This window comes from Ceratotherium simum, chromosome 17 (assembly GCF_057802395.1).
Source record: "Ceratotherium simum simum isolate JZ-2026a chromosome 17, ASM5780239v1, whole genome shotgun sequence".
Taxonomy (NCBI): Eukaryota; Metazoa; Chordata; class Mammalia; order Perissodactyla; family Rhinocerotidae; genus Ceratotherium; species Ceratotherium simum.
In genome coordinates, this window is record NC_141916.1 from 7,244,089 (window position 1) to 7,268,605 (window position 24,517).

General features: G+C 47.9%; 1 protein-coding gene across 2 annotated transcripts in view; it reads left to right on the top strand.

Annotated features, from left to right (window-relative positions):
- Nucleotides 1–24,517, top strand: part of PPM1H (protein phosphatase, Mg2+/Mn2+ dependent 1H) — a 247,660-nt gene that overhangs the window by 119,142 nt on the left and 104,001 nt on the right. For both annotated transcript variants that reach the window (XM_087442091.1, XM_004429361.3), the window contains exon 4: nucleotides 1,985–2,097. In XM_087442091.1, coding sequence (XP_087298217.1) covers nucleotides 1,985–2,097 — 113 coding nt within the window. The remainder of the gene's footprint in view (nucleotides 1–1,984; nucleotides 2,098–24,517) is intronic.

The following is a 24,517-nucleotide window of genomic DNA, read 5'->3' on the forward strand; positions in this document are numbered from 1 at the left end:
GCTCGTTTAACAGACATTTGTTCAACTACCTCTTACCTGGTCCGGTATAGGTGTTGAGGGTCAAACAATAGCAAGAGAGGTCTCCCCTGTCAATCACGAAGCTTCCAGGCAGTGGGAAGGATCTAGTTGGCCTGCTGAGCCCCTCACAGAGGCCGTCTTATTTAATCAGCACGACGGTCCTTTACGAAAGCTAAGTTATACAGAGTTGAAGTAAACGTTAAAAACCCAGTACGGTCTTTGCAGGTGGGCCTCGTGCTTGACCCTCCTGCGGCTTTGATGCTGCTGTCCGCTCCCTCCCTCGCTGGAGTTCTCCTTTACTTGCTCTAAACTGCCCCATCCCACACACATTCCTGCCCCCTCCCGGGGGATCCTCAGCCTCCCACCTTACCCAGTTCATTCGCAAGACGTTAGTTTCTCTTAGGTCCTGTCTTGGTACTTTTTCTCGACTGACTTTTCAACCAGTATGCTGTTGTTAACCTGTGCCCTCAGCTTAGGCTCTTCTCCTGTTCCCAGTTCCCACTGGTGATTTGCCTTACTTTCTGTTACCACCTCTGGCCCCTGGAGCAAAGTGGTTGCTGGTGAATGCTGGGTTACTGACATCTCTCCCCTTGTCTGGGAGGAGGCGGGCTGAAGCACCTGAGCCCTAATTCTGTGGGTTTCTAAGAATCACAAAAGTGCCCTGGCCCGAGGTCTGCCAACAGCACCCTCAGAATCAGCCAGGCACCATTTCCTCCTCTTCTGTAATGATTACCCGCCCCCGTTCTCCCACCCTCTGCCCCAGCAGTAGATGACTACAGGAACGTTTGGCATTATTTTAGCAGGCATTCAGTTTCTTTTCCTAACTCAACTCACGTTTTTCTAAGGTCAAAGAACCCTTGCTTCTGTCCCTGACACAGAATTACAAAGACATCTGTCTTGAGGGTGATGCATACCTGTCAGTAGAAGGGTTGCCCTATTTTTAATCTTCTTGGGGAGGTCTCATTAGGTGGCAGGTGATGACAGGCTCTGGAGGAGGAGAACTAGGTTGGAATCCAAACTCCAGCCAGGTGAACGTGGGCAGGGTCCCCCACCTCTCTGCATCTGAACAGTGGGGTTAATGATATGGTTGTGAGGATGAGATGGGATTCCCTGTGTAAAGTGCTAGTGCACTGCCTGACACAGAGGGAGTGCTCGGTGGATGTTGGCTGTTCCTCTGAACCTGGGGCACTGTGGTGAATCAGTGGCTCTGGGAAGAGAAGTCAGATCAGAGTTTGGAAGTGTCCGTCTTTGATCAGTAACACAGGGTTGACTCCTGCCTGTGTTGAATAGAGAACACAGTCCTTCAAGTCACCTCTCATCTAGCTATAAAAGAAACTCTTTATTGGAGACTTTGGGGTTAAAAACATTGATCAGGGCCGGCCCCGTGGCTTGGTGGTTAAGTGCGCGTGCTCTGATGCTGGTGGCCCGGGTTCGGATCCCGGGTGCGCACCGAGGCACCACTTCTTCGTCCATTCTGAGGCCGAGTCCCACATACAGCAACTAGAAGGATGTGCAGCTATGACATACAACTATCTACTGGGGCTTTGGGGGGGAAAATAAATAAAATAAAATCTTCAAAAAAAAAAAAAACATTGATCAGGTCCTTGCACTTCACATCTGTATTGTATTTCCACGTGGCGGAGCAGGCAGTCCATACAAAGACTAGATTTTTCATAAGCTATGATATTTATTGAATACAATTGGTTTTATTCTTCTCATTTTTATCTGATTGTATCTGTTTGCTATCCCTTGTTTTCTGTCTCTGATCCACAGATGGCTTGCTAGGTGACAGTTTTGTGCCAGTGTCCCCTCCAGAAATGCTCATCAGGTGGTGGAAAAGCAAATACTAAAGATTTTCTTGTCTGTCTTTGAGGCACATTCGACCTCTCAGGGCCGTGTTAAGGGAGCAAGGCTAAAAAAGACTTTGGGGGAGTTCCCGCACAACTGACTTTGTTTTCTTCTCCAGGACCTACAGATAGAACGAGAGAGGAGTTCCTATAACATATCTGGCGGCTGCACGGCCCTTGTTGTGGTTTGCCTTTTGGGGAAGCTGTATGTGGCCAATGCTGGGGATAGCAGGTAAGCAAGTTAGCGTCTGTCCTTACTAATTTCTAATGCCTTCTGATAACTTTAAATATCTTTAAAAATATATTAAAATGGTTGGGCTGGCCTGGTGGCATAGTGGTTAAGTTCGTGCGCTCCGCTTCGGCAGCCCGGGGTTCGTGGGTTCGGATCCTGGGCGCGGACCAACACACCGCCTATCAAACCATGCTGTGGTGGCATCCCATGTTAAGTAGAAGAAGATGGGCACGGATGTTAGCCCAGGGCCAATCTTCCTCAGCAAAAAAGAGGAGGATTGGCAGCAGATGTTAGCTCAGGGCTAGTCTTCTTCACCAAAAAAAAAAAAAATACATTAAATGGGGGCCGTCCCAGTGGTGTAGTGGTTAAGTTTGCGTGCTCTGCTTTGGTGGCCTGGGGTTCACGGGCTCAGATCCTGGGAGCAGACCTACACACCACTCACCAAGCCATGCTGTGGCCATGTCCCACATGCAAAGTGGAGGAGTATTGGCACAGATGTTAGCTCAGGGACAATCTTCCTCAGGAAAAAAAAAAAAAAATTTTAAATGATTAGAAATAAAGTAATTCTGCTTGGGATTTGATATTGTGAAAAATAAGCATCAACATCTGAATAAAAATGCATTGAAGAAGAATCACCAGGCCGTATTAGAAGGTAAAAGCATCTTCTGCTTGTCCCTAGTAGCAGCTTGTGTGTATTCCTGCGATTCATCTAAACCAGTTGTATTCGAACGTTTTTTGACTTCGGAACCTGTTTTTCAATGAAAGCTTAGCAGAAGGATAATAAATGACGATGAGGGAAGGGATTTGAATGACGTGAGTGTTTGGAGGGGACCCAGGAGGACTCTCCAGCTGTTTCCACTTCTGCTCAGTGACTTTCCACTGTCCCCTGCCAGGGGCCCAGGAGTTTCTCCTTTTATTCACATGCCCTTAAAGGCTACAATCACCTCTCTTCAGGTTCAGCTGAAAGAAATTTTGGCCAAGAGGTTATGGTTGACCCTTACTCTATCCAGCATTACCAGAGAATAAGATAAACTTGTGTTAATTTTATTTTAAATAACTTATGCTTGCTCACAGTAGGTGAGGGGAATTTTTAAATTACAGACTTTATGAAACATATTCTAATATGTATTACACATGTGTCTGCCCCATTAGTAACAAAATATGTTGGCTTTACAGCAGGACTTTTTGCTAAAGACTGAGTCTTTATTCTGAAAGGAAAGTTCTGGACTCTAACCACGATGTCCTCGGAGGATGAGCAATTTCCTGCGTGGGCTGCAGTCTTAGGGGACTCTCCTTCCTCTCTCCCCTTGCCCTAGGTCACATGCCTCTTCTCGGCAACCCTGCTTGCTCTGGCCCTCCTGAGGCCCGACCCCACCTCCCTCCCCTGCCCTGGCTCCAGCAGGTTGCGGCTGCTGCCCTGTAGCCTGGAGGACTGACTACCTGCAGGCAATCAAGGAGTTCACCTTAATTTTACTTCCATTTACAGCACAGGAGACTTAGGCCTGAGGGAGTCTCATTCCCCCTAGTAAAGCATCCTCCCCAGTCTTCCCACTAAAGTTCCCGAAACCAAAGCAGAGGGAACTGCCACAGCAGCAGTATTTGGGGGTTGAAGACTGATGTTGTTTGAAGGTCTGTTTATTTTAAAAGTGTGTGTGGATTTTCCACTCTACTCTGTAAGAGATCTCAGTTTCAATATAAGATCTTGCCAGGTAAATGGAAGTACGTACAAGATGCTGTGTTTGTCCCATGGCTTCCCTTCCCTAGTGTCACGTCATGGTCCTGCCAGGGGACATACTCCAACTCAGATGGGTTAACTGAATGAAGGAGTGAGAGGGCACAGGTCAGGAGCATTGAGGCCCGGGAAGGAATTTACCACCCTGGGCCTGCAGGGACCAAGGAGGAAATGCTACAGCACAGCCCAGGAGAGTGGGGCCACTGATGGAGCCCCCTGGGCAGGAGCTACAGCAGGGAATGGGAAGAAACACTCTGGCTCCTTTCTTCTCCAGTCCCCCCATCTCATGCCAGGGCTTCCCATTGGATGAGCCGGGTGGGAAGCTAGGTGACAGGTAGCCCGGGGAGTACAGGTCACAGAGGTCAGCCTGCCAGGACACAGACACAGGCCAGGATGGCGTCATCGGGGTGGGGGTGGGGTGAAGGGGAGACTAACCAGCACACCTGCTGCTCCTCCTCTCCTTCGTCACCCAGAGATGGAGCATCTTAAAAACAGGAATCCTCAACCTTCAGGGGCCTCTTAAGACACGCACTGAGGAGCCGGCCTCTGGGCCTCTTGTTCTGTTCTGGATCTTGAGCTTGTGAGGAGGCAGATGAGCAGATAAGGAGGTGATTCTTTCTGCTCTGAGACCGAGTTGATGGTTCAACTGTTTACTCCTATTCACCTTCTGTCTTCACGTCTAGTTCCGTGTCCTTTGAAGTAAGTTTGCTTTCCTAGCCCTTCCAGTGACTAAGGAGGTGACCGAGTGTCTTACTCCCTGGGGACAGGCCCACCCCTCATCCCAGGGAAGCCCCTCTCATCAGATGACCCCTGACTCAGAAGGTAACCCAACTTCTGTGCCTGGAATACCTTCATGTTGGGTTATCCTTTTCACTGAAGCCACTCCTCCCCAAAGCCTTTTCCTCATCTTGGAGGAAAGCGCTCCAAGCTCCTCCCCAGAGCCACCTGCCCAGCCCGGGCTTCTGGTCCTACTTCCCAGAGCTCCAGGCCCCTGTCCAGGACCTGCCAGTCTCAAGTGTTCATCTTCTGTAGTCAACTTCTGAGCTTTTGGCCCCGCCCCGTTTTTTAGTGTCCATTTCTAGACCGGATCTTGATTTCCGCATCTATAAAATGATGGTATTGGACCAAATAATCTCTAAGATTTCTGACATTCTAAAGATTATCCTTTGAGGAGTGACACTTTAGAAAGTAAAGTGGTGTTAGAAAGGTTAATCTTTTGGTTATTTTATCTTTCTTAGAGTTAGTTTTTAGGATTTTAGTGTAACTGAGGTTCCCGTCTTCCTAAATGTCCATAAAAGTATAATTTTTACACATTATTCCCCAAAATTTGAAAAGCCTGACAGGCACTTTTATCTTTATTAAAACTATAAAGGACCAAAAAAAAAATTATCCTATGATAAAACAGCACCTCTAAAACCTCATAAGCTTAATTACATGTAGAGTATTCTTGCCCTAGTATCCAGATATGAATTTGGGATTTGATGGCTGATTAGCTGGGTTTGCTGTTCACATGTGGGTCACATGTCCCGTAGAAACCCAGGAGCACTATGGGCTGGTATTTGTCTGCACCGTCCAAAGGATAACTTACAGGACACTTATTCATTAGTGTGCTATTTTCAGCTCTTGTATGAACAACAGATATTTGATGTCTTATATAGGATCGTTGCCTAGTTTATATGCTAATAATATATTATAGGTTTTTGAGTTTACACAAATATTCAGCCATTCCCAAGAAACAGCAACTAAGTGAACTTTGATCAGACTTATGTAAATGTAGGTCCGTTGTCACTCGTGGACAGGTAGTCATGAATCCAAGGGCTCAATTTAAACAAATGATTAGAGCTGACAGAGGATTCTGACAACAGGGCCCTGCTTCATTAAGGGCTCATTTTTCTTCTTGATTGCCAGATATTAGCTGTCGTATGTTTGCTTTAAATCTTGACAGTTGTGAGAGTGAGAGCAAATCTTTGTCATAGGTCCTCTACCACTTCATGATTCTCACTCGGGAAAAGAGAAACTTGGCGCTGGTTTGATTTGGAAGCTACTGGTGGTCAGGACTTATTTCCAAGCCACTTATGAGCTGTGAGTCATCTGACTTAACCATCAGGCGCATGCGCTCAGGGGCTGTGTTCAGGAGAAGCTGCCTGATGCTGTTTGTGGCTTCCTAGGTGATGAGTCAACAGCCACCCTCAGTGTGGAATGGTCCACAGTCATGTCAGGTGGCTGGTCCACAGCCTGGGGCAGGCTTGCCCTGTTCTCCAGCCACAGAGGCACGTGTGATAAAGACTTGATGCGGACCAGTTGCTTTATTTTTCCCAGGCAAAGGCAGCCAACTCCACACCTAGGGGATCAGAAGGGACTAGAAAAGAAGCAGATGGTGGGTGGATTGTCACTTCAAGCAAAAATGAACTGGAAGCATGCAAATGTCATGCAAAGCAGTACGCAAACTATCTCCCATTGTGTTTGAGTCATCCCTCCTTAGGGCTCTGAGTGCTTCTTCAGTTTAAGAAGATGCATTGACTCCATTTTAGAAGATTATTTTATTTCTAGAGCGCTAACGCACTGAGGAGGCAATCATTACCACTTATTTCAAACAATGTCTAAAGGTTTGGCAACTGAGACTGGGTGAACTCATTCAGATTAAAGAAAACCATTTAAGATTTGTTAAATCCATGATTCCACTCTTGCCAGATGTATAGTAACGGCAGCAATAAGACAGCTAATAAGTGCTAGGCACATGTTAAATACCGTAACAGGAAATCATTAATTCTCTCAGCAATGTGGTGGGAAGTAGGCGTTGTTAATATCAGATACGTAGACTGAGGCACAGCGAGATGACATGACCTGCCCATGGTCCCACATCTGCTAAGGAGCGAGACTGCCATCCAGCTCAAGGTGGAAGTCAGAGTGCCACGTTCGCACTCGACGCGCCGCACCCTGGGGTTTCCCATCCATGCTGCGACTCTCAGGGTTTTTTGTTTTTGTTTTTCACATGTTTAACATCTCTAAAGTCAACAGTTTCTAATTAACAGTTTTTCTTTCCTATCTGTATATGCAATAATGACATACCTCATCATCACTGGCATCTTCAATGTCACCTAAAATGGTTTATGGGGCAGAGTTGAGTGAAGGGCTGCACTTAGAAGCTATTTTAAATGTGTGGCTGTAGTGAGGCAGATGAGCTTTGGGTGGTCGAGTTCATTCATTTATGATATAGAGAATGATATTTTCTCAAAATGAGGGCTACCACCCCCTTCCAAAGGTCCCAAAGTTTTATGAGACCGTTTTAAATTTTATGTTTTCATTTTGGTGAGAATCTATTGAAAATAACATCAGCATTTTCTGGACCTTCTGGATGACTATTTTATAAATGATTACTACCACAAATTTAGACCTCCATTTTTCTGCGTTTATGATTTCTTTGACTGCAAGTGTCTTGCGCTTGCACAATGAGTCACAGGCTCCCGGGAATAGAGTCATCTTCACGTTCTTGAAGGTCCTCCTAGGAAAAGGTTGAGAAAGTCAAATGTGTTCATGAAGCAGCTATGTGTAACAACAGCAGACAGGCATTCCAGGAGCTGTCTTTAAAATGAAGCTAGTAAGTCCAGCCAGGATGGTTTTCTTTCATTGCTCTTTCCCTCGTTTTTAATCTTCCAGAATTATCCCCATTTAAGTTAAAGCTTCCTATATTCATTCAGTGGTGAATTCCTCTGGCAAGGCTAAATTTTCTTGAGGATCGGAGGGAGGTATTAAACAAGATGCTCATTTCTTAATTCAAAACCAATTACACATCTGTGGTGTCTTCTCCCCTTTACTGGTGAGAAGATAATGAAACATTATGAAACTGCCTCCAACCCAAGGGAATGTAAAGAACTCCTCATTCCTTTTTATGTTCATGGACATAAATGGCCAGTACAGAACCTTCCTGAAACTGCCCATTGCTGATAAGTGCTTCATCTGTCCACACCCGCTGGGAGCTGCTGCTTTGAAAGTAGCCTTCCTCTGAGTTCAGAAATATATTTGATCTTCTTCCATTGACTACATCAAGTTCGCCGCACCTCTCACTTTCTTTGACAGGTATCTGAAAAATAGCAGAGAGAGAAACCGAAACCAACCACCATTCTCCACTGTGCAAGTTGAATCTCTGTTTCCACCTTTTTTCTGCGAGGCCCCCCATCTTTTTAGTATCTATTTACGTGATACCTTAGCTGTTTCCATAACCTGTAGAAGGGATTAGCGGAAAGAAAATATTCCCATCAGATGATCACAGAAGCACCAAAGGCATAGAGACCACGTGATGGCCCAGTCTTCACTTTCCCTGTCAAGCCACTCACTGTCGACACAGAGGGCGCCTAGAAGGCCCTTCTCTCTTTGGCCTTCCTCCCTGTCTCCTCCCTTTGGATGTTTTTCAGACCTCTCCCTAACACCCCTTGCCTTACCTCAGTGGTTCTCAAAGTGTGGTCCCCGAACCAGCATTGGTAGCAACTGGGAACTTGTTAGAAAGTAAATTCTAGGGCTCTACCCAGACCTACTAAATCAGAAGCTGGGATGGGGCCCAGCACTCTGCGTTTTCACAAGCCCTCCAGGGGATTCTGATGTATGAAGAGTCACTGCTCTAAAGTCTACCCCTGGGCATCTGAGAGAGCCAGGAAGGAGCCAGTATGCCCTCGGGGTTTAGACGTTATTATAGCTGTTCCTGGCCTGAGGTGAAAGCTTTAGACTCTGAAGCCATCAGGCAAGTAGCAGTCCCGCTGCAGCCCAGCACCACGAGCCGGGGAGCTTCGATGGTGAGGTTACCCTAGTGCTCTCTGACGCTGCTGCCTGAGGGAGGACCCGCCTGCGTCTCTATCAGCTGGCAGCGGGTCCTTTTTGTAGCTGGATAATCTGGGACATAGGTGCTTTTCCTGGAAAAGTGGGAGTTGGGGTAAGGATTTCTTGCATGATCCAGCTCCTTATTTCAGACTCCCAGTGACTGCTGGGGAGTTCTGAAGCCCCCATCCCAGCCTATACCAGGCCAGGAGTCCCTTGTCTGAAATGGGCCAGACAGGCCCCTGTGTGGTCCTCTGCTTGTTGGGCCCCTGGGAGAGGGTGGTTCTGACTGGTTCCCCGATCCCAACCAAGTTATGCTTGTAACAACTGCCCTTTACCCCGAGCCCACCAAGGGGCCAGGCTGGGACGTCACGTGGAGTGCATGGAAATGGAATATTTCACTTAGAAATGCTGTGGTCAAGATAGTGGCCTTGGGGCCGGCCCAGTGGCGTAGTGGTTAAGTTCGTGCACTCTGCTTCAGCAGCCCAGAGTTCATAGGTTCGGATCCTGGGCGTGGACCTACACACCGCTTATCAAACCATGCTGTGGTAGGCACCCCACATATAAAGTAGAGGAAGATGGGCACAGATGTTAGCCCAGGGCCAATCTTCCTCAGCCAAAATGAGGATTGGCAACAGATGTTAGCTCCGAGCCCATCTTCCTGTACAAAAATAAATAAGTAAACAAACACATTAAAAAGAAAAAAAGATAGGGACCTCATCTACCCGGGCTGCCGAGATAGGGTGAAACAGTGGGTCAGTGTCCAGAGGGAACGTTCCAGTGGAGAACCCCAAGGCTTTATCTTTTTTTGTGTGTGTGTGTGTGAGGAAGATCAGCCCTGAGCTAACATCCAATGCCAATCCTCCTCTTTTTTTTTGATGAGGAAGACTGGCCCTGGGCTAACATCTGTGCCCATCTTCCTCTGCTTTATATGGGATGCCGCCACAGCATGGCTTGACAAGCGGTGTGTCGGTCCAAGCCCGGGATCCAGGCCTGCGAACCCTGGGCCACCGAAGCAGAGCGCGTGCACTTAACCGCTGCGCCACTGGACCAGCCCCCACAAGGCTTTAGGTTTGGGCCACTCTAGCCCCACCAAGATTTTCAGGGCCTGATCGTCTAATTTGCTGATGATGTGAAACTAAGTAAGATGAACTAGCAAGATTCAAAAAGACCTTCAGTGCCTGAGAAGGTGGCTAAACCTGACCAGGTGAAGCTTAACCATAGTGAAGGTCAAGTGTAATACCTGTTGAAAAGGGGAAGAAAAAAAAAAACTAGCAAGATGGAGAGATGAAGCTTATCAATGGCTCACATTTTTTAAAAAAATGTATTTAAGTGGACAGTCAATCCACTCTGGTCAGCAGTGTGATGTAGACACCAGAACCTGATGTAATCATGGGCTGCTGCATCTGACGTATAAGGCAAATAATAGCTGGTGGTTTTTGTTGGCTTACTTTGTCTCGAGCACTGTTTTTAGTTTCCAGAGCTTTACATGAATAACCTAATTAATGCTCACACCAGCCCTTTTGGGGAAGTACTATTATTATTATTTTTTGTGTGTGTGAGGAAGATCAGCACTGAGCTAACATCTATGCTAATCCTCCTCTTATTTGCTGAGGAAAACCGGCTCTGAGCTAAATCTATTGCCAGTCCTCCTCCTCTTTTTTCCCCCAAAGCCCCAGTACCCAAAGCCCCAGTAGATAGCTGTATGTCATAGTTGCACATCCTTCTAGTTGCTGTATGTGGGACGCGGCCTCAGCATGGCCGGAGAAGCAGCGTGTCAGTGCGCGCCCTGGATCCGAACCCGGGCCACCAGCAGCAGAGCGTGTGCACCCAACCACTAAGCCACAGGGCCAGCCCAAGAAATACTATTATTAATCTCGTTTAACACATGCAGTCCCTCTCTAGGTGACGCAATTAACATGTGCATGAATGAACAGAAACCTTCCCAAGAGAGACTAGAGTGGTGATGAGGATTGGAACCATGTGTGAAGGGATGATCTAGAGTTTCAGCCATGTGAGAAGATAACTTGTGTTGATATGAAAGAGATCTTTAGGTACTTGTCAGATTTGAGGGAGAGTGGTAAGGCTTGCTCTCCGTGAGTCTGGGACAGAGGTGACAGTCACAGGAGGACAGGGTGGTGGTTAAGAGCGGGGACTCAGACTGCCTGGGTTGCATCTCGGCTCTGCCACTTTTAGTTGTAGGTAACCTGGGCCAGTCTCATGTTTTCAGTCCCTCGGTTTGTCATCTGCAAATGGAGATGACGAAAGCACCCACCTCCCAGGCAAGGATTAGATGAGCAGATGTGTGGAACGGTCTTAGCACAGGGCCAGGGCCATGGTGACTGCTCAGTAACAGTTCACTGCTGTTGTTGTCATCGTCCTCATCCTCAGTAAAAGCTGTCCAGAGATGCAGTGGGCTGCCGTGAAAACGAGTGGGCTGTCTGTTCGGGAAAATATTTGTGCATCAGCTGTACACCACCTAGCAAGAATTTTGTACCAAGTAATCTGATTTTTTAAGATCCCATTAAGTACCATTTCTAGGACTTTAGGAGGGTCTTAAAAATATTGTGACTGTTTTCATTTTCCCTTCCTTCTCCTAAGAGTTTAATGATCTCACAATTTGTATAAGGAAAGGTACAGAAGTTTCCTGCTATATGATGGTGTATCAGGTGGGCTAAGTGTGGAAACTACAGACCCCCAGATTCACTGGCCTAGAGAAGCAGTGGCTTTGTCTCGTGCAGGCATTCAGGCACCTGGGATGAAGGAGGCTCTGTCGTCTTTAACCCTTGGCTTCCAAGGTCTCTGGGGGCGGGGATAAGAACATGGAGGGGACACTCAAGGCAGGTTTTTATGGCCAGACCTAGAAGAGGCACACATCACATCTGCATGCTTTCCATTGGCTAGAATTCAGGTGCGTGGCCGTCTTGAGAAACAAGGAAGACTGCTGGAAAATGGAACAGTCTACGGTGTGTCTCCAGGCCCCAGGGGATTTATTTTGATGAACATTTGGCAGTTTCCGCCACCACTGGGCATTGAGAAGGGAAGCCATGTTAGGTTCAGTGAGTGATGGTGTCTTTATTTATTGTTGTTACATTTTCTCCCATTGAGCTGATGAAGCTACAACTTGGATGTCATTGTCTTGTTTTAAAGCCCAAACACCAGTTCCCTCTTTTGTTACTTTAATTTTTTCACTGCTGGTTTTAGAAGAGATGCAGTGAGTTCAGCTTAGGATGTCAAAGACAGTGAAGAAATAGCTGTCTCCCTCTGGTCCACGTACATCTTGGAGAAGAACACATTTGGATGATGAAAAAGCTACAGTAAACAGCATCCCAGATATATGTCTTTAGAAAAGCCGTCACAGAAAGCGAGACTCACTTCATGCTGAAGGATAGAGATTATATTAACAGGAAGGGTATGACTGTACTGATGGTTTATGATTTTATCAGTTTTATTAAAACTTATGTTAGTTTTATTAACACTGATGGTTTTTTGTGTGTGTGTGAGGAGATCAGCCCTGTGCTAACATCTGCCAATCCTCCTCTTTTTTTGCTGAGGAAGACGGCCCTGGGCTAACGTCTGTGCCCATCTTCCTCCACTTTATATGGGACACCGCCACAGCATGGCTTGCCAAGCAGTGCGTCGGTGCGCGCCCGGGATCCGAACCAGCGAACCCCGGGCCGCCGCAGCGGAGCGCGCGCACCTAACCGCTTGCGCCACCGGGCCGGCCCCAATTTTATTAACACTGATGTTTTAATCTCAATTTCTGTTCTTTGAGATCATTTTTAAATTGTCATGGTTACGTTGTAGAGATTTTTAAATGACGTATCAGTTGGGTTTAATAGTTCAGCCTCTTACCTACCCTTAAGCTGCAGTTCTTCAGTATATTTTTTATTTGAGCAGGTTTCTCCTTGATGTCATCCTTAATAGAGTCAAAGTAACTACTAAAGACAGCTCATTAATAAATATGTCTCAATCCATCTTAAGTTTATTTATGTTAAACTTGTACGATTCATCATGCGTTTATTATCCAGTCAGAGCCTGAAGGTGACGAGAAGATATAAGCTGACTGAAATGCCCTGGGAGGAACAGGATTCAATAAGTATCTGGATGCCAGCCCTGAGCCAGGCACATGCTGGGGAAACACAGGGAATGGAGCAGACGAGGTCTCTGTCTTCATGGCTCTTAATGGTTGGCTGGGGAGACAGGCAGTCGAGCCATCTGTTTACGATGCAGTGTGATAGGCCAGTGCGGTGTTTCGGGAGACAGGTAAGCACTGGGCTTTAACGCGTGCAGGCTGCCTTGGCATAAAGGGGAAACTCTGGCACGTGTGTAATTGTTCTTGGGCTTCAGGAATAACAGTGATGGTACGCTGCATCAACAAGATGGCTTTGCAGGTCAAAATCCCTTGCGGCAGAGTTCTGTGGCTGATCCCTTTGCTTTCTGATTCCACTGTTGTGGTTGTGACTACCTCTGGAAAGCTTGGTTGGCTCTTGGGGTCATTTTGTGGAACTGTATTTTTGGTGGGACCATACTTGTTGTGAGCTGTGAGCCTCAGTGAACCATCCTCCACAGGAGATGGTCTGTGAAGGTCTTTCTTGTTTCATGACAGGGTGTTGATATTCACCGAGCAGTCCTTGTTGGTGTGCATGTATGGTTATCAGGAGGTTAGTTTGTTCTGGAGATTTTAACTGGACAACGTAGGCATTTAACCCTCAACTTTGCCCTGACTTGTGTGAGTACGTCCACAAACTCCCCAGGACCAAAGGTGGTTGAGCTGTTAGTGGCAGGAAGGGAGGTGTCAGCCCCTGGAAGTGAGCCGGTGTGGTGGGCGATATCGCCTAGTGAAACGGGGTGAGCCTTGGGTGCTGGAGTTCAGAAAGCCAGCCTTCACCCCTACAGAACACGCCTCGCCTTCCCGTGTGTGGAAGGGGCTGGTTCCCACGCTTCAGATCAGCACGCGGGTTAGAGGGACTGTGTGTGGGGCACATGGAAAGAGAGTGGCGTGTGGTTCATTCCTTCACCAAACATGTGTTGAGTCCCTGCCTCATGGGGGGCACTGTCATAGGCACCAGGAACATAGCCACAAACAAAACCCCCTATCCTCGTGGAGCTTACAGACTAGTCGGCAAAACGGATGATAGGGTGAATAAGCGACACGTTGAGTACGCTAGGTGGGATGACTGGTAGAGAGAACAGTAGCACAAGGGAGGGGCTCAGAGTCCCGGGTGGGTTGCAGTTTCAGATGGGGAACCAAAGAAGGCATCCCTGAGGAGGCAGCGTTTGAGTCAAGGTCTGGATGTGGTAAGGCAGATCTCTTGGGGGAGCAGGTACTGGCAGATGACATAGCAAAGCCTTGAGCCCGGAAGGTGCCTTTTGTAGTTGAGGACCAGAGAGGAACGGACAGAGTAAAGAGCGCAGTAGGGGTGAGGCCAGGGGGTGCAGGCAGGGCTCAGGCACTCTCAGTAGCAGCCAGTGCTCCTGCGGCGACGGCCAGGGCCTCGAGGAGGTCTTTGTGCGAGCCTTTCTCTCTTGCTCAACTCGTCGAATAAGAGTGATCTCCCCAGCTCTGGTTTCAAAGCGTTCATTCCATCTTGCACACTAAACCCTAAGTAAGTCTGTAAATGTATAAACAGTTAGATCTTCACAAGGCCTTGAAGACCATCTTATAGAGTGGTTTACACACCTTTTTTTATTTTTATTTTTTATTATTGAGGTCATATTGGCTTATAATATTGTGTAAATTTCAGGTGTACATTATTATATTTCAGATTCTGTATAAACTGCATTTTGTTCACCACCAATAGTCTAGTTGTTATCCCTCGCCATACATGTGTACCCCTTTACTCCTGTCACACTCTCCCTCTCTTCTCTTCTGGTAATCACTAATCTGTTCTCCTTATCTATGTGTTTGTTTATCTTCTACATATGAGTGAAATCATACAGTATTTGTCTTTCTGTCTGACTTATTGTGCTTAGCATAATGCCCTCAAGGTCCATCCATGTTGTCGCAAATGGCATGATTTTGTCTTTTTTATGGCTGAGTAGTATTCCATCGTGTGTGTGTGTGTGTGTGTGTGTGTGTGTGTGTGTACACACATTTTCTTTATCCATTCATCCATTGATGGGCAATTGGGTTGCTTCCAAGTCTTGGCTCTTGTGAATAATGCTGTGATGAACATAGGGGTGCGTAAATCTTTTTGGATTATTGATTTCATGTTCTTTGGATAAATACCCAGTAGTGGGATAGCTGGATCATATGGTATTTCTATTTTTAATTTTTTGAGGAATCTCCATACTGTTTTCCATAGTGGCTGCACCAGTCAGCATTCCCACCAGCAGTGAATGAGGGTTCCCTTTTCTCCACATCCTCTCCAACATTTGTTGTTTTTTGTCTTGGTGATTATAGCCATTCTAACAGGTGTAAGGTGATATCTCATTGTAGTTTTGATTTGCATTTCCCTAGTAATTAGTGATGAAGAACATCTTTTCATGTACACACCTTTTTTTAAAGCAATGGAGCCATTGTTTGTCTGTTTCCTGGTAGAATACTATACAATTTCCCAATATATAAAAACAGATGAAGGTGGGAGCTGTTCCCACTGACGGCTGGAACCAGGGTGAGGGCTCACACCAGCTCCCTTTTCTCAAGGTGGCACCCAGGGCTGTTCTGTGGGACCGTAAAGCCACATGAACGTGACCTGAAGCCCCGTGACCTGCTCCAGAGACGCCAAATTTGCTTGCGCATCAGAATCACCTGGGTGACTTTCCTTTTCTTATTCGCTATTCTTTCAACATTTTATTATGAAAATTTTAAAACACACAGAAAAGTTCAGTGACTCACAGTGCACTCCCATATACTTACCACTTAAATTCTGCAATTACCGTAATATTTTAATTGCATATCTGTCCATCTACCTGTCTCTCTATCGATCCAGTGCAGACATCTGTGTACCTACCTGGGAGATTTTTAAAAAAAATAAAAATGGTCAGGCCTCTATTCTCAGGCTGACTGAATCAGAATCATTGACGGTGGGGCTGGAAGTCTTTATTTTAAAAGCACTCCAGGCGACTCTGGTGTGACCACTCTGGGAACCGCTGGTCTAGTCCAAATCCCCTTTTTTGCTGATAAGGAAGATGAGGCCCAGAGAAGTCGCCTTTCCCAAGCTCCCACTGGTCACCAGTGGCAGGGCCAGAACTAGAACCCAGGTCATCATCTGCTTTTGCGGGGCCCACCCTCTTCCTTTTCTAAGAGTTGCTTGGTGTCTGCTCAGCTCCATTGACTCTCTCTAGGATCAGATAATACTCGTCCCTCCTGTTCCTATCCATCAATGGTTTGCTGAGCCACTACCTATCTTCAGGAGTTATGAGGAATACTTCATTTCTCCTTGGTTGAATTTTTCAAACGTTACTGAGATAAGAGAGCTTGCGTGTAGACCCTGAAGCACAGAAATGAAGGTTTCCAGAGTGTGGATGTCTGACGTCGCCCCCTAGTTCCTCAAGGAGACAGGAGCAGGAAGAGCACTGGGCTGGGAGTCCAGAGATGGGGAGATAGACTCCAACCCCGTCCCAAATGTGAAATGGTCGTGAATTCATGTCACTCTCTGAGCCTCAGGCCCCTACTTTGAAAATGAGCCGAGTTCACAGGATCCTGCCAAAGATCTCAAAGACGTCGCCCAGCTCTGAAATTCAGTGACCACTAAGTAACGTCCTGAGAGAGGCTGACCTGGCCAGCTCCGCTCCCTGCGCTCCTGAGGCCCTGGTCCATTTTCTTGCCTTGTCTTCTTGGCTTAGGTGCCAGAAGACAGACAAGATGCCCCAAACCTCGAGCCCAGAGCAGCTTTTCAGCTGCCATCTCGGCCAGCTCTGTTGGGGCCGGGTCCCCTGAGAACTGCACTGCAGGGCTTCCCCAGGTCTGAGCCTCCTGGGGAGCCCCAACTCAGGCTCCTGGCGCTCCTCTCGGTCGCTTCTGGACTGTGCAGCCTGACGGGCGCTTCCTCGGGCCCTCAGAGGCCTGGCCCACCGCTCTCGCACCGTGCCTCACCTGGATAGCAAGGGTGAGCGCTTCTCACAGCTCAGCCCGTCTCTTCATCTGCCCCAGCAGCTCACAGGTCCGTGGTTGCCCCTGGGCAGTGGGCACCACCTTTCCCTTAGTATTGCCCCGTGCCCTCCAAACGAGAAGCAGCCTCTTCCATCCCTTTGTTTTAAATACTACCCACTTGCGGTGCCATCTGCTACTGCTGTTACCAGTACCACTCTATTACCATTACCACTACTACTAGTAGTACTACCACTAGCACTACTACCACTACCATTGTTCCTGCCACTGCGGCCTGCCTCTTGGTTGGCAGGCCGGGCCAGTTTCCTGTTTCTTACACCCCCACCCCCACCCAGCCCTTCAGGTCCCCTCTGACTCATCCCTCTGCTGCCTTCCCAAGGGGAAGTGGGGGTTTCAGTGCATGCAGATCTGGAGGAGCAGCTGGCAGCACTTCCTCCTGAGGGGGAAGGCGGGTTCCCCTCGGGTCAGGGCTCCCCGTGGTTTAGATTCGAGTCCTGACTCGGGTCAGCCCGGTACCTCAGACTGGCGGCACTGCTGTTTGACTCAGTCATCGAAGATTTATGTGGGTTATGCAGAAAAAAAGGTAATCCGAAATAAAAAATTAGATATAAATCTAAAACACAATTTTCAGGGCGTGGCTGGGGGAGACCCACAGCTAACGTGCACGTGTAGCCATCTGGGTGGGGGACGAGTCAGGACACAGAGCGGGTAACGGTTATGCGCATGCGCTAAGAACCCACGGGAGGGCTGAGCGTGAATTCTAGCCTACACCCTACGGCGTGGCTTTGGGCGATGGACAGCAAGTCTCTAAGACGCTCTGTGATCTCATCTACGTGATGAAAATAATACTAGCCTCCTCCGTGGTGTGTTACGTTAAGTGAGAGAGTGCATATGAGGCATTTATCTTTGTGCCTGTGCATAGTAAGCACTCAGCACGTGTCAGCTGCTGTCTGTATGAAAACAGAGTCAGAAATGCTAGGTATTGGTAAAAAGTAAAGGGTTTGGAGCCAGATGGCCTGGGTTTGAATTCCAGCTCCATCACGTACTGTGTGACCTTGAGCAAGTTACTTAACCATTCTGTGTGCCAGTTACCTCATTGGTAAAGTAGGTATTGTAACAGTCCCTACTCACAGAGTCGTTGTGAGGATTAGATGACTTAATTCAATTCAGAAAATATTTGCATGCCCACTGGGTGCCAGGCATTGTTCCGGGAGCTAGAGACGGTTAATAGTGGAGTCAAAACCCCTGTCCCCGTGGAGCTTGCATTGTAGTGGGGGAGACTGGTAATCCATAAAATAAAGAAGTGAAACATACAGTGCATGTGAAAACATTAAACATTACGTGCTGATCGAATGCATTTGAAGTGTTTAGACAAGTGCCCGTCTGCCATAGGGAAAGCACTTAATAAATGTTAGCTGTTAATATTGATTATCAATATATTATTATTACTACTATTGCTACTAATACTATAAATAGTTTGCCAATTTAACATATCTCAATTTATAATAAAAATGTGATGCAAGGTAAAATAAATTTTGCATTCTAGTAGAGATGACTTGAATATGAAGGAGCTGCATTGATTTTCGGGCCGATGTGGAAGTGTGTGTGATGAACTTCTCAGCATTCCTGAGCTGTTTTAGGGCTCCAGTGTGGAGGCCAAGTCAGCCAAAACTACCACCAAATATTAGCTCTGGACTCTAGAAGTGTGTTCGTCCCAGATTGGCTCTGACAACATGCTGAATTCAGGTCAGCACACTCTATAAGACCGGAGGGGGCTTGGGGGGGGGCACTCCATATAGTTTATACTTTAGGTGTTTTGGGGACATGCTAGGCAGCCTCTAATATTCTTTTCAGCTCTCGAGTTTTGTGACTTTTTTTCTACCTAGTGTTTGGCAAGCAATGGTTGTCTCTAAGTAACACAGAAAAAGTCCTTTTTCAGCAAAGCCCTTCAAAAAGCCTCCAGGCTCTCGGGCATTTGACAAACAAACGTGGTTTTTTTTTTTTTTTCTTGCAAGACTTCTTCGCTGTGAAGTCAAGGTCATGCTCTCCAGGGAGCTCAGCGGCACAAAAAGCCCTCAGTCGCCTGCTCGGCCCTCCAGCTCTGGGACCCTCGCTTTCCTCTCCAGCGGCATCCCAGCGATAGAGAGGCTTTTCTGAGGCTGCAGAGGGGGACCTCATTCCTGCCGTGGGCACCAGGCCTGCCTGCAGATGTGGGATTCCTGCAGCTGATTTTCACGCTCGTTCATCTCTCCGCTTGCTCCCCCTCCCTCCTGCCCCCCGTTTTTCTGTGTCAAGGTTTATGTCTAGTTTTTTTCTTTCCCTCTCTTAGTTGTGTTCTTTGTGAATCTGAGCTGGCAGGTCATAGCCATAATCGTCACCAGTATTTCAAGGACATATGTCTTCCCAACGGGCTGCTCCAGTTCTCAGTGTTCACAGGTCATCTGAAAAATGGCTCGACTGCACTGTGCTCTCTTTTCAGACCCTTCATTTAAATGAAGTCTTATAGCAAATGCCCCTATATAAAACAGATAAGAGCACTCGTCGCAGGGCAGGTTACATAGTGGTTAACAGCATAGATTCTGCAGACAGCCTAGCTGGGTTCTGGTCCTGCTCTGCCACTTATTACAGCGCCGTGTGACCTTGAACAACCTCTCAGTGCCTTAGTTCCCTTATCAGTGAAATGGTAAGGGGACTAACCATTGGGTAAAGTACCCAACCTTTTCTTATCTAGAACAAGGTTGGTAGAAGGATCATTAAGTGTGTAAAATGCTAATTAAGCATAGGTCCTGGCATGTAGGAAATGCTCAAGAAATGTTTGTTTTTGTTACAATAGTGATAATAGTAATAATTGTTATTAACATTGTTACTGTCCCCCATCAACAGTCCCTTGGGGTTTTCCACAGAGTTGTTAAAACCCACTCTACAGCACCATGTTTTCAACACCATGCTTTTCACATAGGGTGTTTGCCTCTAGAAGGCATTGAATAAATGTCAAATGAAGACCCCACAAACCAACCTTCATGCTGTGTTCTAGAAGGGATATGTAATGATTTAGCTCATGAGCAGTCTCTCAAACAGGCTGAGTTTGTTCAGGCCGCAGTCTGGTTTTGCTGGTGACTGGGCAGCTGTCCCCTCTTGCCCTCTGCCTGAGGACCGGGTGTGTCTCACAGGATGCTGCATCGGGCTGCCTCTATGTGTCACGGCCATCATGGTTCTGTCGCTTCAAGGGCTGCAGTGATGTTCCATATGGGAACCTTTCCTGAACCTGGGCTCTATAGACAGCCTCCTTATCCCCAAATAGCGTGGGTCTGAAGGTCGGAGCCTTCTGGGGTGACGATGCCACATGAGGAATTGCTGGACACTGCCCTTCTGCGGGGCTGCTGTGCTCTCTGTAGCAGATACATAATTACGTTATGCCAAGGCACTAGCTGCTGTTTTACTGCATCGCAGGCAGGCAGTCTTCCTGTTGACCCAACATTTCTGTAAGAACTCTCAGGCTTACACCGCAGGAAACATCCAGTGGTGTTTGGAAGAGAAATGGCGCTCCTGGGTTTCCTAACAAACCCGTGCATGATGTGTGCAGTACAGGTACATGAAAATGTAGTGAGCTGTGCAAAATAAGTATGTCCCAGGTTAGGCATCAAAGAAATCAGGCAATGGGCTTAAAAAGCCAGACGAACCCCATCTATCTTTTCTTTCGTCATTTGGTATTTCACAGGAGTTTACATCTGGCTTTGTTTAGCTTCAGGGGTACACTGATTTCTTCCACCAGTGTCCTGCTCCCCCCTCCTCCCGAGACAGACTCTTCCGGTCCTCTCTACCCTCACTATCTTCATTCACTCCCGTCGCCGGCTTCTTCCCTCTGCCTGCAGACGCGCTCGTCTCTCTCTCATCTCGCACGAACCTCGCCTCACTGTGGGTCCTCCTCTAGCCAGTTCCCTTCCCGTCCAAGATCCCCGGGAGATCAGCATTCCCTGGCTCCGCTTCTCCCCTCACTGCAGCTTTGACTGTGTCCCACTGCTTCCCTGGGATTTGGTTTCCTTTCCCACCTTACCCGCCCACCCTGCTGTATGGTGGAGTGGTGAGCTGCTCCTCAAACACCTTTCCCCCTGTTCCTGGGCACAGAGGACTGCCTTCCCCGGCCCTCTGTGCAATTAGGTGTGGCCACATGGCTCAGCTTCAGCCAAGGGGTGTGAGCAGAAGTGATGGGTGCTGCTTCTCAGGCTTGACTCATTAAAAACCTCTTATACACCATAATGGTTTAATTATGTCCCCCCAAAAGATATTACTCTCACCTGTGACTGTGACCTTATTTGGAAATAGGGTCTTTGCAGATATAATTAAGATGGAAGTTAAGATGAGGTCATCCTGGATTTGAGTGGCCCTGAATCCCTTGACTCGTTTTCTTACTAGAAGGCCATGTGAAGACAGACAGAGACACGGGGAAGATGCCCTGTGAAGATGGAGGCCGAGATTGGGGTTAAGCTGACACACTCAAGGAACACCAAGGATTGGCAGGAACCACCAGAACCTGGGAAGAGGCAGTAAAGGATTCTCCCTTAGAGCCTTGAGAGGGAAGGAACATGACCCTGCTGACACCTTGATTTCAGACTTTAGTCTCCGGAACTGGAAGAGAGTAGATTTCCGTTGTTCCAGGCCACCAAATTGGTGGTAATTTATGCCAGTCCTTGGAAACCGTTACCACCCCATCCTCTTCTCTGCCGCCTAGAGGTGGACAAACAAGGGCGGCCTCGAGAGAGCGTGCTGAAGCCAGGCCGGCAACCTGACCCCATGACCCTCCACGAGCTGCTAAGTGGACTTGATGTTCCATGTGTGAAATAAGCAGTGTTGTGCTAAGCCACTGGCATTGTAGGGCTTACGTGTTTCAGCAGCTAGTGTTACCTTGACTGAAACACCTTACAGAAGGGACTGAAGGCCACAAATATACACTCAGCCTTCCCTCCTGGGAACACTCTCTTTGGCAGCTTCCAGGATTTTACTCTCTCAGTTCCTCTCTTGCTCCTTCGCTGATGGTCCCTCTCCACATCTGCTTCTAAAATACAGTGCACCCCCAGGGCTTCCTCTTCAGCCCCAGCCATCTCGTGTACCTGCATCTGCCACCCACATCCTCATGTTGCCCAAATAGATAAGCCCAAACCAGACTTCTCTGCCACACCTCAGGCTCGTCACCACCTGTCTTTCTGCAGAATGTCACGGAGGCACATGGAAGGGTCTGACTTCTAACTTTGCTCAGATTTTGTCATTCCCCTTCCCCCATGCCCCCAAGCCTAACCCACTTTCCCAGCCTATGGCTTGGCACATAGGGGAGCTGCTCTCCAGGTGTTTGTCAGACAGGGTGACCATGACCTTGCTGCCTTCCGGTGTTCTGAAAGATTCTGTTGAGAGAAACAGGGAGGATTTTCAGTCCTAACATCCCTCTAGAAGTTCCAAGTCCATCCCTGGTTTAAGGCTGACCCTCACACTGTTGGCCCCCGAGTGGTTTCCTGAACTGCTTTCTCATGCCGTGAGCCTCTCTGGGAGAAGGTTACGAGAAGCAGCTCTGGGGAATGTTGCCGTGTTTACTGCAGGGACCCTGCTGAAGGACTTGTTCCTGTCGTCACCGCGTCCTCTTTCCTGAGTACCACAGAGGACTCTTCTCTTACGTGCACTTTAGGGAAAGGCAATGGGTTGAGGGGAGAGGGGTGGTTTTTCATTTTGGACCCTGAGATCAACAAGCTGATCCTCGTCATTTTGCTGCTGCCCGTTAGGAAGCGCTTGTGACCCGCTTCTCGGAAACGTTAAGAGCCTCACAGCACATGTTTTTTGTATTAACTTAATTCCCAGCTTCCTCTGATCTTTCCTATTTTTATTTTCCACATATATTTATTTTTATTTTATCTTGTGTGTATTTATGTAATCTCTCTAAATCCTTGCTGGAACAAGGTAAGATCTGAATAAATAATATGTTCTGCAAACCTGTTCACACTTAAAATGTCTAAAACTGAAGTCCAAATCTTTTCCCAAATGATGCCCTTTCTCCTCTGTTCCCCATTGTGTTTTAAGGTGCTATTAAGCACCTCATCACCTGAACTAGAAACCTAGGATAATTTACGGAGACCACTCTTTTTCCTTCCCCTTCCCCGCTCCCGTACCTATTGCCAATTCTTGTCAATAACCAACAGCATCTTTTCTAGACTCTCATAGGAGCCTCGGGTGGGATCCTTACAGGGATCGCCACTTCGCTGGTACCCATCTGGTCAGTCCCCAACACCACTAAAACGCTGGTGGCCACACCACTTCCCTGTTTAAAGCCCGTCAGTGACTTCTCGTCCTCAGAGTCAAGTCCAGACTCTTGAACCTTCTTTGTCAGCTTCTCTACCTTCATCTCCTGTCACTTCTTATCCTTGCACCCCAGGCCCTGAAGGTACCAGGCCATGTACTTACATCTCCCAGCACTAAACTGTCCCCTGTCCCTTGTCTTTATGGCATGTGACTGTTTCTCTCCTTGTCTGTTGAGTAACCCCCCCAGGATGTCTTCTAGAAGACTCGACTTGGGTACCACTTCTTCCTTGAGGTCTTTCTTGCCACCCCTGTCCCATCCAAGGTAGGGACCTGTTCATTGTGCCCTTTTGTGTGCCAGGACATTGTGCCCTTCTCTGTGCTGTTGCATCCCTTTTCACACTGCAGCGTAATTGAGCGTCTCTCCCACTCCCTTAATAGGCCAGGGCTCATTTGTGGCAAGAATCAAATCTTGTATGTATCCCCTCAAAGCTCGTCCAGAGGCAGGCCCAACTCTGCTTAGGCTCTTCAAAAAATTGCTTATAAATGGTATTGTTGTTGGAAAAGACCATGACAATATTGATACCATTGTGGGCTTTTAAATGTTCTATAAATGAGCCTAAGCAAGTAGGGACGACACTACTAACGATGGGCGCCCAGGGCCCTGGAATATGAAGGAGACAGCTAATGTGGGGAAGCCCACCGCCCAGTCCCTGGCACACAGAGACACCTAATAACCACAGCCTCCCCGCCCCCGTCCCCATCTCCTATCCCGTCTAACCAGTATCCCAGCCATTGACTCCAGATGATGTCGCGAATACATAGCTTCTCGTTGTCCCAGTTGCTCACCTTCGGTCGGGACCAGCACATGTCCCCCTTAAACTTCGGCTCTGTGCTGCGCCCATCCACTTCCACAGACAACAAGAATAATCTCTGTAAGAGAGAGATCCTCTGCTCTGAGCCCTTCAGAGCCTATAGTTGAACTCGTCTGAACTCTGAGACCCACCCTGTCCCCTGCCCGGCGCTGGCCGCCCTGCCTCCCCACCCAAGCCCATCTTATCCTCCCCTCCGCCCCTGTGTACAGCTCCTGGCACCCCCAAGTGTGCCCCGCCGTGGAGTCTTTGCACACGCATTTCCTTCGGACTGGATTGCTGTCCCCCGGCTTTCCACGTGGCTGCCCCACCAGTCCTTCAGGCCTCTCTGTCCCCTCCTGGTCTCCCTGTATGACGTGTCCACCAGCTTCCCAGACCGATCGCTGCTCCCTCCAAGGCTGCGAGCTCTGTGCAGCACATCGCAGCGCCTGGCACAGGGTAGGCCCTCGGAAACGTTCACCGAAGGAAAGAAAACAAGGGAGAGGAAGAAAGGTCTTGGAAGTTCTAATTTGCTCAGTAAACCTGGGCTGTTACTGGGGCTCCCATTACACTCAAGGTCACGTGGGTTTAATTTTAGTCAATTTTTTATGATTAAAGATGTCGAGCTCCTTTGAAGGCCGAGCCCTCCACAGGCACAGAGGTTCTTGTTCAGTGCAGCTGCTGCCCAACAGC